The sequence below is a fragment of the Notolabrus celidotus genome, chromosome 14 (genome assembly GCF_009762535.1).
Source record: "Notolabrus celidotus isolate fNotCel1 chromosome 14, fNotCel1.pri, whole genome shotgun sequence".
NCBI lineage: Eukaryota > Metazoa > Chordata > Actinopteri > Labriformes > Labridae > Notolabrus > Notolabrus celidotus.
This window is the reverse complement of record NC_048285.1, coordinates 7,100,995-7,115,737: the sequence shown is the minus strand read 5'-3', so window position 1 is coordinate 7,115,737 and position 14,743 is coordinate 7,100,995. Positions and strand designations below refer to the sequence as shown.

Genomic DNA, 14,743 nt, shown 5'->3' with positions numbered 1-14,743 from the left:
CGTCTTGAAAATTCAGTCTGACAGGTGCTCCGGCATTCCTTCAACAGCTACTATAGCAAAAAGGAGGTTAACCCTTTCTGTGCTGCTTCCTTGAGAAAGTGTAACCAGGCTTTTACAAGGTGTAGAAAATGGCCTGTTCAAACCTGCGGTGATGTGACCTAAAGGACAGATACTCACAGGTTCCATAGAAATTTAATTTCAAAGTTTCAGTTGAACTGGTTTTAAAAGGATTGTCCAGACTGGTGCTGGCTTGTCTGGCTGAAGGTGGGGTTCTCACAGTGGGAAAAAAAGATTTTTGACATGAAGCTTCTCAAATACAATTTGTGACAGAGTGAAAACATCTTCGACTAAACAATTAACAGCTTTAACAAATTGGAAGAGAAGCCAAAACTCCTTTATGGAAGCAAAGTCTTTAATTTGCTTTCAGCCGGCTCAGTTACAAGAACACTTTGGTAAATCATCGCAGGCAGAAGCTCTGTGTATGAGAAAGTTAAAATGTTATAAACATCATGAGACACAATGAAATAAATATGACATTATTGCAAGATCCTATCACTGTACTGTACATCAGTCTTCTTTAAATGATAGCCGGTCATAGCAGCCCCAGCAGGAGGAAAACTCTGTTGACCAGTATTGAATTCATCAGTCCCACAGACGTGTATGTAACAAACTTCGATGGCACTTCAATCTCTCTCCTCCTCCTGGCACTGTCGTCACTTTTTGGCACGCTGTACCACGAGTACAGCGCCCGCAGGCTCAATGTCTTTACAACCTGACGAGTTCCCACTACTGCTACAACTCCGACAAGGAAGCGTGCAAAGGTCCGTACCAGAGCACCTCCTGTCAGGGCGGGCAGGGGTACAGGTAACCCCTCCTGGGGCTCAAAAGTCTGCCCCAGCTGCACATTCACCCAGTATCCGATTGAACACCCGGCACCCGCTCCGAGGATGGTGGTGGTGTCCCCTCGGGTGGTGCTGTAGTGGTCTAGCTCTGGGTAGGTGTAGCTGAGGAGGAGGGGCAGAAACAACGCCACGACGGGGGAGATGGGGCTGGTGAGCTGGAAGCGGTCCAAGGTTTCCCAGTAAGGGTAGGTGAGGAAGGTGAGGGTGAGTGAAATAAAAACACCGCAGATCACATCCTGAAAGCAGAAGAAGGACAGAGTTTTACATCTGATGCTCAGAGTAATACCAACACAGTGACACATTATTTAAACACTTTCACTGTAGTAAAGCAGGTGTGCAAAATGCATCACTTTATCTCTTTAAAGTACTTTTTTAATTTTAAGTTTAAAACAAAATTTTACTGCCAGGGATGGATTTGAAGATCAATACCGCCTCTTTACTGTACAATAAAGAAATCCAGCATGTTAGCTGAGCTTTGTTTAGGAAAGTGAAGACAGTTAACCTGGTTTTACTGAAACAAAGTGCACCAGCAGTACCTCTGAATTATAAATTAAATAAATGAAAGATATAACTATAAAAACAAAGTTTTTTCATATGTTTCCACCTGTAAACCCACAACCAGTCACTTTTGTATTTACCGTTGGCAGGTTTTTTTTTGTTGTTGTTGACCTTTGTGTACCACACGCAGGTGCACATGTATGTGTGATCACACTACAGGTGCTTTATCAGGATGGAGGAACACTATTTAATTACTTAACACATTTACCTGCATACTTTTAGCATGTTCCTTCATCTCAATATTGAACATAATTAACACCACATTATTATATCTGGTGGTGTCAAAGTATTTTTACCCCAACTGTGAAGACAAGGCTATTATCAGCTATTGAAACTTCTATGCTTGAGTTCTTTGTTTTGCTATTAGGTTGACTTTGCTGTGATCATGTGACTTTTTTTTTGTTGATTTACAATGTTATAGCTATTATTAATTCTTAGTGAGGAGATCTCAAGCTGAGGCCTTGCTGTCACACATGAGGGACAGAGGCTGCCTGTATTACTTTATAATTGTGAACTGTCTTAATGCGGCCTCTGCACATACACTCTGGTTCACTCCTGGATCTGGCCCAACCCAAAGATGACCCAAGGAGGACTGACTTCCAATCTCCATACATGGACTTGGTATTCTGGCATTTGTTTGTTTTAAGAGACTCTGTGTCTGAACTCTTTTAATATTCTACCTTTAAATCAATTTTTAATCCTTGTTTTTAATAAATTAAACTTTTCACATACCTAAGTCTGCGTGCTGAGAACAGTTTTAAAAGTACAAACCTGAGGATTCATCCCGTTACATGATGGTACTGTAACATTTATTTTGGGATGGATAGAACTGATCCTGAAAATGTGCTGGTGCTGAAAACAAAAATTGATCTTACTATTTCCAGTAGAGGTTTAAAACTGGGACGAGTTGTGGATGTTTAAATGCATGCTGTTTATTAGCTCTACTGATATTTTAGGATTTAGGACACCCAGCTTGAAACTGGGACAAACCAGAAAAACCAGGGATGGCTGGTCCCCAAACATTATTGATATTAGTTACTAACACTGGTAGGTGGTCTGTGTTAGCTTTGACCACGGTGAACAGTCTGTCCCTGGGTCCTATCTTTCTGCGATGTTGACTCACTGCAATAATCAATCTTACCGTCTCTAGCAGGACTCGTGAAGCAGCGATTTTACTGAGGAGGCCACTCTGATAAACGTGTCCTTAAAACTAACCGATCTGATAAATTACATAACTATATAACATGACATCAAGAGTTCAGGGTGAGGAAGGCAACAGGAAGTGAACGCTGCAATAAGAGTCTTGGATCAAAGCCCCAGCCAGACAGTTAACCAGACATGGATATGAATTATAAATCCAGCGTTGAGCTTGAATGTTTTATGCCTTAGTAGGTGTGTGTGTGTGTGTGTGTGTGTGTGTGTGTGTGTGTGTGTGTGTGTGTGTGTGTGTGTGTGTGTGTGTGTGTGTGTGTGTGTGTGTGTGTGTGTGTGTGTGTGTGTGTGTGTGTGTGTGTGTGTGTGTGTGTGTGAAGAAGGTCTTAGGCTCACCAAAACTGAGTGCATGCCAGTGTAGAGGCGGCTCAGACACACCAAGGATGACAGCGTCACAGCAATCAGCAGACCCACCTCGAACTGGAACTGAGGAACAGAACACACACCCCTGTATCACTGACCATCACAGATAAGTGGATAACTAAGACACAGTGACACACACCTCTCCCTGATCAGGCTGATACCAGATGGAACCTGTGCCACATCACATGTGCCTTAAATTCCTCTCACATTTTCCTGAAAACATGAGAGTATTTAACATTTAGAACTTTTTTTCTTGTTACTTTGTGATCATAAAATCAATTCATCAATCCTCCTCATGGCGACGTGTAGCTCCTCTTGCCGCCAGTGTTCCATTCTGCTGCGTTGACATACCGCCTGCCTTCAAGTCACTGCTCCTTTTGTCCTTCTACTGTCCCTCCATCCTCTCTCCCCTCCCTCCTTTACCTACGGCGGCAGGTTTTGTTTCCCCCTCCATTTCAATAACAGTGAGAAGAGAGGCCTTGTGTATTCTTTCACCTCCTCCACCCTCCCCCTCCTCCTCTCTTGCCTTTTTTCCTGTGTCTTTTCCTGTCTTTTGCAGCTGGAAGCCCATTCAGTGGTAGTTCATGAAGAGAGGGGTTATTTTGAATGGTCACAAAGGATGCTGGGGACAGGAGGGGGGTCACTCTGTGATTGACTGTCGCGACCTCCGACCTGCTCCGGGAACTGGCCGAGTCGCCCCGGGGCCCTGCAGTTATTCAGGAGCCTCTGTAACACCCGGCGACTCATCTAAAGCTATGCGTGTTCTTTTCTTTCAGGGGAATCCTTCAGGAATGTCAGGCACTCCAGTCTCTTACTGTACATGAAGTGTCTCGGGGTTGTTGAGAGAGGATTTCTGTGGCCTTAAGAAGCCCCTTCAGGATCTGATGTGACAGCTGAGAGACGAAGAGGCCGTAAACTACTCACTACCCTCTCAGTTCTTCTTTAAAACACAACGCCACGTTAAGACAGCCGATGATTGAGCCACTGAGTGTTTTATTGACTTGGCAGCAGAGTGGCGGAGATAAAGAGGGGAAGAGTCAGGAGGAGGGAGGTGGAGACGCGGACTGACAGTCATTGACTCAGTCGAGTCTATCAGAAGACCAAACAGCAGCTCGACGGGTGTGGCTGATGGTGACTGATGGTGACTGCTGGCCCCGCCCCTCCCTGCCCATTGTCCAACAGCTCCATCAGGACTCAGTGATGGACAGCGGGGCCACTCCCTTCATCCCACTCATAGACTGGTAGGCTGGCTTCCATCCACCGGCTCCATGTGCCTACAAACTGTACTGAATTCAACACTATGGGTCCTTTCACACATGCACAGTGCTCCCAAAAGTTGCCTGACAAATCTGGGTGAGGTGCATGTGCAAATGCAAACAGCTGAATCCCTTTACCCTGACTTTACCCAGCCTTCATCCTCCAACCTCCAGAGAAAAGTAAATGGCTATTCAGGGTGACAGTCAAGAACTTTTTCACTGCTCTCTCCTCTTTACAACTCACCTCAGTTGACTGTACAACGTTTCCTACTCTTGCTATTGTCTTGTGGAAATTTCCTGAAACATGATGTAGTGATACCAACACTGAGGCAGTCACTATTGTGGAAGACTGTTCCTCCTCCTGCAAGCTCTACCCATCCAAACTGAGTGCATTGAGATGTGAGAGCAGATCTGACATGGATAATCTTCACTCTGAGGTTCATGTGTGACGGGACAGTTCCTTAAACATATCAGGACCTGAATGTCTTGAGGTTATCTAAGACAGGGGTTCCCAAACTTGTCTTGTGACCCACAATGTCCCTCAAAGTGATTTAATATGGCTTCATTTAGCTGGTCTGCAGAAAATGAGCTTACCTGTATGAGCATGTGTCTGTGTTTCCTGTGCCGTTATGAATTAATCTACTGCTACTGATGCTTTTGATAATTAACTGTTCACTAACCCTAAACTTAGGAGTCATCTGGCAGAAAGAAAGGCAGAAAACTCATTACATTTTCTATTTTCAAGGTTTTATTTAAAGTTTAGCTACTATTTTTGTCAATATTTTTTTACTATAATAGGTAAAATGTACTATTTTTAGATAATTAAAAAAAATAATAATTCTGGAATGCATCTGACAACACTCCATTTGTGTCTCGCGACCCTCCAGGGCCTGGCCCACACTTTGGGAATCTCTGATCTAAGATATGACAAGAGTTTTTGATTTGAGTGAAGCTGCTCATAGAGACCGGCGAATTTACCTTGCGCCTCGCCAAACTTAAAATAATCCATGTAATTCAATAGTGATTGAACAGAACTGCTTATGAGATACCTTGCATCATAATTACAGCTCAGCCTCCTTAGCTTCCTCGCTCTAATGAGGTTTGAGTACATCATTTGCAGTCAGCAGAGGCAGTAGCATCATTTTTCACTGTAATGACTGCTGTGATCATTGACAATCATCATTAACGCCATCTCAAAAGAAGACTGGTGGTGCAGCTCTGTCAGTTTTTATCTGCGTGTTGTGATTCAATGTAATTCTACTTAACAGAAAACATTGTGGGACAGAAATAGATGACAATGTGGGTTTATCTTCTAACATGTAACACCCACAGGAAAGATGGCTTTCAGTCCCAGGGGATAAAATGTTTCGATATCTCAGAAGTAGGAAAAAAACAGCAGATCTTGTAATTTTTTTCAGCATGGAGGCACGTTTTTTAACTTTTAAGAGTGTCAACCTCAATTAAAGGTTGAATAGTTATACTTGCAGCTCTTTAATGCTGCTTTTGGTACAGTGTTGCTGTGAGCTCACTGCTAACATCACTACTCCTACAGCAAAGCAAATGTTTGCAATGTTAGTGATTGATCTGATTTGGAAAATAAAGAGACACATCAAACTTGTCTGGATTTGAGATGAGCTTAGTCACGTGTAAATCGTGGACTTGATCACTGTTTACGATGCACTGACTCTGAGTTAATGACTCTCCTACTTCTTAGCTGATGCAGTTACCTGTTTGGGTCTGAACCAGGTCCTTTAGCTGGTGACAGAGATGCAGATAAAACAACCTCACAGTGCATGATTTATTCTTTAAGCATCATATGCTCCAAAATATTATATCTGTCACAATTCTATTTGTGACCGAGTTCTGATGCGCTGTACATTCATCACAGCTGTCGGTGACTCTCACCTGTAGCCTGGAGGGAGCACTTAGTAGAAGTGTGAATGAGATGGCAGTGGCAGCCATGGCGTGGGTGGAGGGCAGACCGTACTCAGCATCGACTCTTGGCTCCAGCTTGACCACAGGAGGAGAGCGAGGACGAGGCAGCTTCAGTATGTCTTTCATCACCTGGCCCACGTACATCACCACCTGAGAGAGGACAGAGGATAGGTGTCTCTAAGAAAAGGGTAACACTCATAGATTGTCTAAATCATGAATGCGGTCTCTGTGACATGCTCATTGAAGCCCAAAGTGGCGATGGAATAGTGACTCAGACTAACGCTCACTGCAAGGAACTCAAAACTCAGCAAGTGTTTTTGTCTTATTTCTAATCAAAAAAGAATGTATCAGACCTATTATAAGCCACATTCCCCTGATAAGCCCAGACCAATATCTTATTTCAAGATGTTAAAACCCAAAAGTAAGACATAATAACTTGTAATGAGTGCAGAAATCATACTCATCCCATGTAAAGTTGTCAAACTTTATAGGAGAAAAATAATCAATTTGAGTCTGATGTTTGAGACAGGTATGGTTAATAATGCTTACTTCTCTAATCATGACAACAGTTACGGAGCTACAGATATTTGAGTTATGTTAAGACCAAGCGACAACCTCTGGCCGTGAGAATTGAAGCCAATGCAGAAGTGTTAAAACTGCAGTTCATCGAGTGTCTGCTTGAGGCTGGCTCCAGAAGTACCAGAAACCACATACACACATATTCAAAAAAGCCGATCTTTACAGCAGAAATAAACATGTTTACAGCCTGGTACGAAAAACAAGTGTAGTCTGGATAGTTCATTTCTCGATCAGCACACACTGTACAGGGGGTACATTTTTTCATAACGCTGCAATTTTGAAGATATTAAGATTACAAGTTTCCATTATGAGAGGCCCAGCTGACTTGATTGACAGGCGGGAACACTGTAGCTGTTGGCGAGGAGGCTCAAACCCCGCCTCTTTACCTCACACTCGCTCGACAGCAGTTAATGTTGAGTTTAACATTTCCAATATGGCTGCTGCTCACAATTTGCTTCAAAACAGCTCTTCAGAAACAGATGGGTGACGTCACAGATACTACGTCCATTATTTATACAGTCTATGGTTAAGCCTGAACATTATGCATAATAAAGTGCTGGTTGCTTCTTTGCTCACAGTTCACCAACATCTACATGAATCCCAATATAAGGAAAATGTTTTCTGTAGTGCCTGGTATCCTTCTAGGGAACCACTTAACCTTGAGTAATGCAGAGAATATAAATAGAGTCATTGGATTTATAAAGTATTAGAGGAATATTTCTCAGATTCATTGCATTTATCCAACAAAAGGGCGAGATCAGAGCGCTGCTGTGTCCTCGTCATAAAAGCAGAAATCACAGATAAGGACAGCGATTATATAATAAAGAGTAGAGGAGCTAAAATCTTGGTCATACTTAGCTCTCAAACCAACCACACAGTCCTTTAAATAAATAATCCCCATTCCCCTAAAAAAGGAAGTGAAAATACTGTACAGTGATGGGGACCCACCCTGGTGCAAAGTGCAGATGCTGCAGTCGCACGGAAGCAAAATCTATTGTAAGAAACTGAGAAATGAAGGAGGGGAGGGGGCAGTGGGGGGATTGGGGGGGGTTGCTGATGCAGCGTCTTCGGCCGGCTGGGTCAGACAGAGGGCTCTTGACACAATGATACACTTAGTGCAAGGTGTGTGTGTGTGGGTGTGGTGGTGTTATATGTATGTGTATGTGAGCATCCTGCCAAATCTGCTGCCTATTCTCTTTCATGAGATCCCCAGCGGCTTGAAGAGGGGCAGCCTGCTCCAGCTCCAGCTCCAGCTCCAGGTTTATTTAAAGCTCTGCCTTGTATATTTAATGAATGGCTGTCTTAGCGCAGAGCAGGGAGGCAGGGCGCCGAGAGCGAGCAGGACACTAATGTGTGTGTTTAAGGGAGAGAATGGAGAGGTAGTTATTACCGTCTCTACTGACACTGTAATAAGGAGATGCTAGTTACCATGGCAAGTGAGATTTAAAAGTACATCTTCTGACCTGCTGTTAGTGTGGCAATTTGTAGTGACAGATAGTCATGCAGATAAAGAGGGGAGGAAAATGATAGAGAGAAAGATTGAAATTAAGGAAAACTGCTGGCCTGGCTCCTTTAAAAATACACCCAACAGGACATCCACAGCTCATTAATACATGTACCTAGTTTTTGCAGCGCCAACATGCTTCTTTTTAGCATGCTGTCGTGTCTTTTAGTAACATTTCTACCACCCGTGGAGCCACTTGACTGACATCACAGCCCTCTGCTTACCAAACAGACATGAAGCTTACAGATACAACTTCAATGATCCCTCAGGTGGGTACAGTCCACAGCAGAACAGATTCTTGAGTAAATTTGAGGCAGGCTAACATGGCTGTAGAAAATGAATGACTCTTTTGTCAGTGCTTGTTATGTATTTTTATCTCAACGTTCCTCCTCTACTTTGTAAATCCACAGGAGCCTGAATCTGTCAACAGAGCTGTCAGTCAATCAATCATCTTTTTAACATCCAATAACTACTTAAAAAATCTGCATGATAAGAACTGTTATGACTGAAACTAGTTTGAGAAAAATTGAATTGACTTGTCTTGGTAATTAATTTTCCAGTTTGACCCATGCTCCATCTGTTATAATGGAGGAGGCAGGCTTTAACATGCAGCTGGTCACTAGGGGGAGGTCTACATGATATGGCTTCACTCAGGATGCCTCGTTATTGACGCGTTATGAAAAAATTCACCCCCCGTACAATGTGTGCCGATCAAGCGGCAAACTCCGGTCTCAAATGATGAAGCCAATGCGGAAGTGCTATAAACTGCAATACATCGAAAATCCGCTTGAGGCTGGCTGCAGAAACACCGGAAACCACATAGATATGAATGGGAAAAAGACGATCTTTGCAGCATTAATAAACATGTTTACAGCCTGGTTCAAAAAACGTCTTGGCCCTACGAAGCTAATCTCTCTAATGGAACACTGTACGGGGGGTGAATTTTTTTCTAACGTGACGGTTAAGAAGATATTAGGATTACGAGTTTTGCCCAAATAAGGACATGACTGACGTGACTCCCGGTCGGGAACACACAGCCATTGGCTAAGAGGCTCACACTATGTCACACTCTGCCTAGATGAGTTCCGCATTACCAATATGGCTGCTGCCGTCGATTTGCTTCAAAACAGCTCTCAGGAACACATGGGTGACGTCACAGATACTACGTCCATATTTTATACAGTCTATGGTGCCGATCGAGAAATGAACTATCCAGGCTACACTCGTCTTTTGTACCAGGCTGTAAACATGTTTATTTCTGCTGTAAAGATCGTCTTTTTTGAATGTGTGTGTATGTGGTTTCTGGTACTTCCGGAGCCAGCCTCAAGCGGACACTCAATGAACTGCAGTTTTTTACACTTTTTAACAAATGCATTGGCTTCAATTCTCGCGGAGGTTGCCGCTTAACAAATACACAAAGAGAGGGTGTCCACATACTTTTAGTCACAGTAGTTTGAGAGGCATGAAACACAGTAAGGCCAGAACAAAATCAAACCTTCACTAAGTATTCTCAGGATATCCAGTTGTGGCAGATGGTTGTCCAGCACCTGCGAGTCTGGTTCTGCTTGAGGTTTCTGCCTCTCAAAATTAAGTTTCTCCTTCTTGCTGTTGCTGTTTGCCCACTCATGGTGTATTAATGTTGGGTCTTTAACAAGTACAATACAGTATTTCAGCTCTTTTTAGAAAGCACTCTAAGATAACAATAATGTCTTGTTCACTCCAGAGGCTAAATTCTTCTTTTCCACCTCCCACTTCTCTACAGTTGTGCCTGAATGTAAAGCGTACCATTATAATTCCTGCCTCTATCTACTCTGTATCTACACACACACACCCAGACAGAATAATTGGGACCATGAAGTGGACAATAAACAGAGCAGAGAACAATGGTGAAGCCATTTAGCATGTCTGGCCCCATCCATTCACTACACAACAAGCCATTCTGTGAGCACACCATCCACTGCGTTCTCCCTCGGCCCTCACACAATGAATAAGCCTACCAGTTCAAGTGCTTGCATGATATGATACCCTCGCCTCGCCCCCTGCTCACACAATCAACACAAAAATCATATTCAGCTGGCTCCAGTGAAGTCTGAGTGTCATTGGTGTCTTTAGATGAGATGCATCAAAGAAAGGTCTGCTCTCATTTAGAGTTAAAGACAGGTCAAGACACACACAGATGGATACATGGGCCAGAGTGTGCCAGAGTGTGCCTCGAGAACAAGTGTATTGATTGAAGCGAGTGCAGCTTTGGACTTTGATCTGTCAACATGTAGATGAGAGTCAGTGTGTGTGGGGACCAAGAGGTTGCTCTGCAGGCCAGTGTTTAGATGAAGAAAATACACAATATGTTGTTTCTTGGTGAAATCTGTGCTCAAAGAATTACTTTTCTGAAAGCTACTCACTAACACGAGGATAATTAACTTAACTGCAAGGGTCAAATCTGGCCACATAAAACATTTTATAGAAGTCTGTTACAGCTTGAAGTTTAACTGACTGTAAAACTTGGTTGACCTGCACAATGGGTTCTATAAAAAAATGCACTGCTAGCTGCTCTTTGTGCAAACATTTAGAGCATAGTTTCTTCTATACTTATGGCTTATGAGCCAGTATGTCAAATCCACACAGCATCATTTCTAGGGCTGAACTAAAGCAACTCATTTTCTGGTCATTTAAATGGAAATTTAAATTCTAACAATTCTAATGTCACGCAGTCATTGTCCACCTTTTCAACAGCATGTTACTGGACAATGCTAATTGGACTGAACACTTCAATCAGGGAAAATCTTCACTTTTATACAGGTTATGCATTTATGTACAGAATCTTCTCACAGAGATTGATCCAGGAGTGAAGCTGGTCATATAACTTCAAAATGTGTTGTTTTGTTTTGTGGGAACAAAGTGATTTTTTGGCTGTAACAAAAATCTGACGTCATTAATTGAAACATTTCCTGCAGTTTCCCTCTAAACATTCTTGAGTAAAGCACGTCATAGTGACCTGTATGTCATTATGTAAAAGACCATCTGTGGATTTTTTATATTCCTAATAGCACATGATTTGCATAACACTATGCTACAAGAACCCCATACAACACTGTAAGTAATTCATGACCATATGGTTAATGACAGTTGTTGTTCTCTAAGTCAAACAAAGTCACCCTTCAAAGTAAAGGCACCAGAGAGTAGTTAAGGGCACAAAGGGAAATGTGTGTATGATGTGTGTGTGTGTGTGTCTCTCTGTCATTGATTTGGCCTGTACCTCCTTTTCTCATGCACACAAGTCTTACTTTGCATGGGTGCACTTCAGTCGCTGGCGTGATTTGCCAGTTTTGCATGTGAGACAGAGGAGAATGAGTGCACAACCCTGGGTGAACCTTAGATAACTCCGCCCACACAATGGCAGGGTGCTGTTAGAAGTTACAAGTGTGGGGTGAAGCCCCCCGAGGGCTGACAGACCAAATGTTCAGTCCAAAGAGAGAGAAAGCTCAGGGCGTTGATGAGGCCAATAAAGCACTCTGCTGGTAGACCAGGGGGAGGAGAACACAGAGTGAAGCTGGTAATGTCTAACTAAAGGAAGGGCAATGAGTGTGTTTAGCGGGCGAGGTGGGGAGTGGGAGCATGTGTGTGTGTTGGTGTTTATGTGTGTTTGAAGGAGTTCATGCAGGGGCCTGGTGCAGCAAGGATGCCAGAAGAATGGTATCTCTTGCCCTGGGGGGCCAAACGAGGGGTTCAGACATAGGGCACCCACCAAGTTCTCGGGGCAGGGACACAAAGGGCACAAACACACACACACACACACACACACACACACACACACACACACACACACACACACACACACACACACACACACACACACACACACACACACACTTTAGGGTGTGTGGCGGTCTCAGTTGGCCTGTTTGTCTCTGTCAGATACATTCCTTCTGGGATCACATTTGACATGTTTTAAGGGTCTCTTGTCGTAGTGTGCTGGATCCTGTCAGAATAAACATCTAAAGGGGAGATCTTAGCACTCTATTCTCACTGATGTGTCCTCATGTGTGGCCTCTTACCATGTCAGGGGCCGCGGTCAGGCTGGCCCCCATGGCCCCCCATGCCCGGGGATATATATGATGGTGTCAGAGACAGGTCATGGATGAAAGGAGGTTGAAAGGTGACGAGAGGGAGACGAAGGGCAAAGAAGAGAGGTGTCATTGTGGGACGTACGCACATCTGACTGAAAACTTGCATTTGTGTACGCTGTGGTGGTCGTACTGACATGAACACACACATACAAACACACACAAGTTCTCTCCATAGGTGTGACTTACAGTCCACATGTTGACCAGGCGTCGGCACAGGAATGGGTCCAGGCTCCAGTGTATGCAGGGCAGACAGGTGATGTAGAAGATTTCATGCCCCAGGCCTGCAGACAACAGGAACAGGAAGTGCAGTAGCCAGTTCTTCACTTCATACTGTGGCTGGCTTCTGTCCTGGAGATCATAAAAACAGATAAACAGTAAATATGAGCACCTCAGGAACAAGCGGCTCCTGGAATGGTACCAGCGATCAGATCAGCGAATATTGCAGTCACACCCTTTATTGGCTGACCCAAATTGACCTCTTTTCAAGCTAGGCCACATTTTACAGGGCGGATCCTGAGGGGTAGCCTGTGGGCATATATGGGGAGCTGTGATTTCATTTCTCACTATCTCATTCACCTTTTTTCTGTAACACTAATAAGTGTTCAGGAGTTAACATGCCACAGTACTCAGTATTCTGTATTCTAACCATAACAGGTAGAGTATCCACATTTCTCTGAACCAGGAATTGGCTTATCCATTTTTCAAATACCAGGATGTCTGCATTTGCATTACATAACTTTGATACCCCAAAACCTGACCATAATCAGGATACTAGTGAGTATGTAGCATCGTTTGCCCGCCATTGTTTTTCCTTCTGCTTGGTTTTTCCATACAGCCTGAAGAGGCATGAACGCAGATGCAGACTTGCCTGTGATACTAACTGGATTAGTGTTTGTTTGACCAGAGAAATTACTGCTTCATGTCAAGCTGAAGCCAGACAATCAGCGGACTCATTTTAAGGTCCTGACCCTGGCAGGCACTCCTGAACAACAGGGTAGAAGTCAAGGGATGGACTGACTAAAGAGCCTCTTATATATTTCAACATAGAGGCCTAATAAACATTGCAACTAGAGGCTTCATTAACAGCCACAGTATGATAAATACTCGTCATAATAAATTAAACAATGGACATGTTTAACACCAATCTACAAATGCTGCATTTAAATGATCAGAGAACTGACAAATCCTAAAACCTGAATCAAACTTGTATTAAGTCGTTTGCACATCGTTACTGGATTAAATAATTTGTTTGTCAAAGGAAAGGGAGACAGACAAGAATGTAAACATCCTCAAAGCAAGTCGTTGTGCAGATGGGATCTAGTGATGACAGAGGCACCCAGACAAACGAGAAAAGCCAGTCACCGTTTGGTTTGCATACTCTCTGAATAAATGTAAAGGTTTCTTTTAGCAGGTTCTCATAAAATACACTTTTAGAACTGTTTATAGAATTGTATTGCAGTGCACCACAACAAAGCAAAGTACAGTTTTTTACCCAAAATATTCAAATGTATTGTATTATTTTTATACTAGGGTTAGACTTTCATGGAATCAATGCAGACAGGTAACATTTAGTTTCTATTTATGACGACACTTAAATTAAAATGTTCCATACTCTTGATCTGATAGAGGGGGTAAGCTTCAGTTAAAGACTCACAACAGCAGCATGTCCATTCTCCTTTTGTGTATAATTTGAGTTCTTATCCTGGTGGTCCCCCTGCCAACGTGCTCCGGGGGTTCCGGTCTGAGCGCGCGTTCCACCTCGGCTGTGATTCGTGGCTTCGACAAGGACGAGTCCGCATCCTCTCTGGAACCGGGCCACGAGCTCCGAATCATGCAGGTAAGCCAGAAGCTGGAGCATGTCAGGGGGAAGAGACACAGGTGTGGTGGTGGTAGAAGCGGGCTGCTGTGTTTCTGAGCAGGAGAGGTAAAAGAAGCAGGACGCAGAGCTCTGTGCAGGTGCGCACGACAGGTGTGCGTAGAGGGGCGGGGCTTGTATAGGGCGGAATTAGTTATTTTGAGTAGTGACCTTTGGGCTGGGATTGTTGAGCAAGCAGAAGAGAGATTTATTGTCTGTCCATAGCAGAGGCTCATAAAGACCCACCTAGCTTCCATTCGAGTAAATGCTCCAGAGTCATACTACCTGTCATAGTTACACAAAACTGTGGGATAATTTACAAGAATGTTAGGACCAACAAACTCCACAATGTTCCAATGTTTAAGTGCAGATCCCCTCCTTTTGTGTCTTCTTCTGTAGTCCACAAGTTCATTTTGCCCTTTCACCTCTCCTTTTAAGTCGTCCAACAATTC

The 14,743-nt window shown here is 43.5% G+C and overlaps 1 protein-coding gene across 1 annotated transcript; it reads right to left on the bottom strand.

Annotated features, from left to right (window-relative positions):
- Window positions 1-391: 391 nt before the first annotated feature.
- Window positions 392-14,427, bottom strand: sgpp2 (sphingosine-1-phosphate phosphatase 2). The gene is made up of 5 exons (XM_034700476.1): window positions 14,091-14,427; window positions 12,623-12,784; window positions 6,197-6,376; window positions 3,009-3,098; window positions 392-1,138 (listed from the first exon to the last, which is right to left on the bottom strand). Exons 1-5 carry the CDS (start codon window positions 14,292-14,294, stop codon window positions 593-595), a joined length of 1,182 nt encoding a protein of 393 aa, XP_034556367.1. The 5' UTR covers window positions 14,295-14,427; the 3' UTR covers window positions 392-592.
- Window positions 14,428-14,743: the final 316 nt, after the last annotated feature.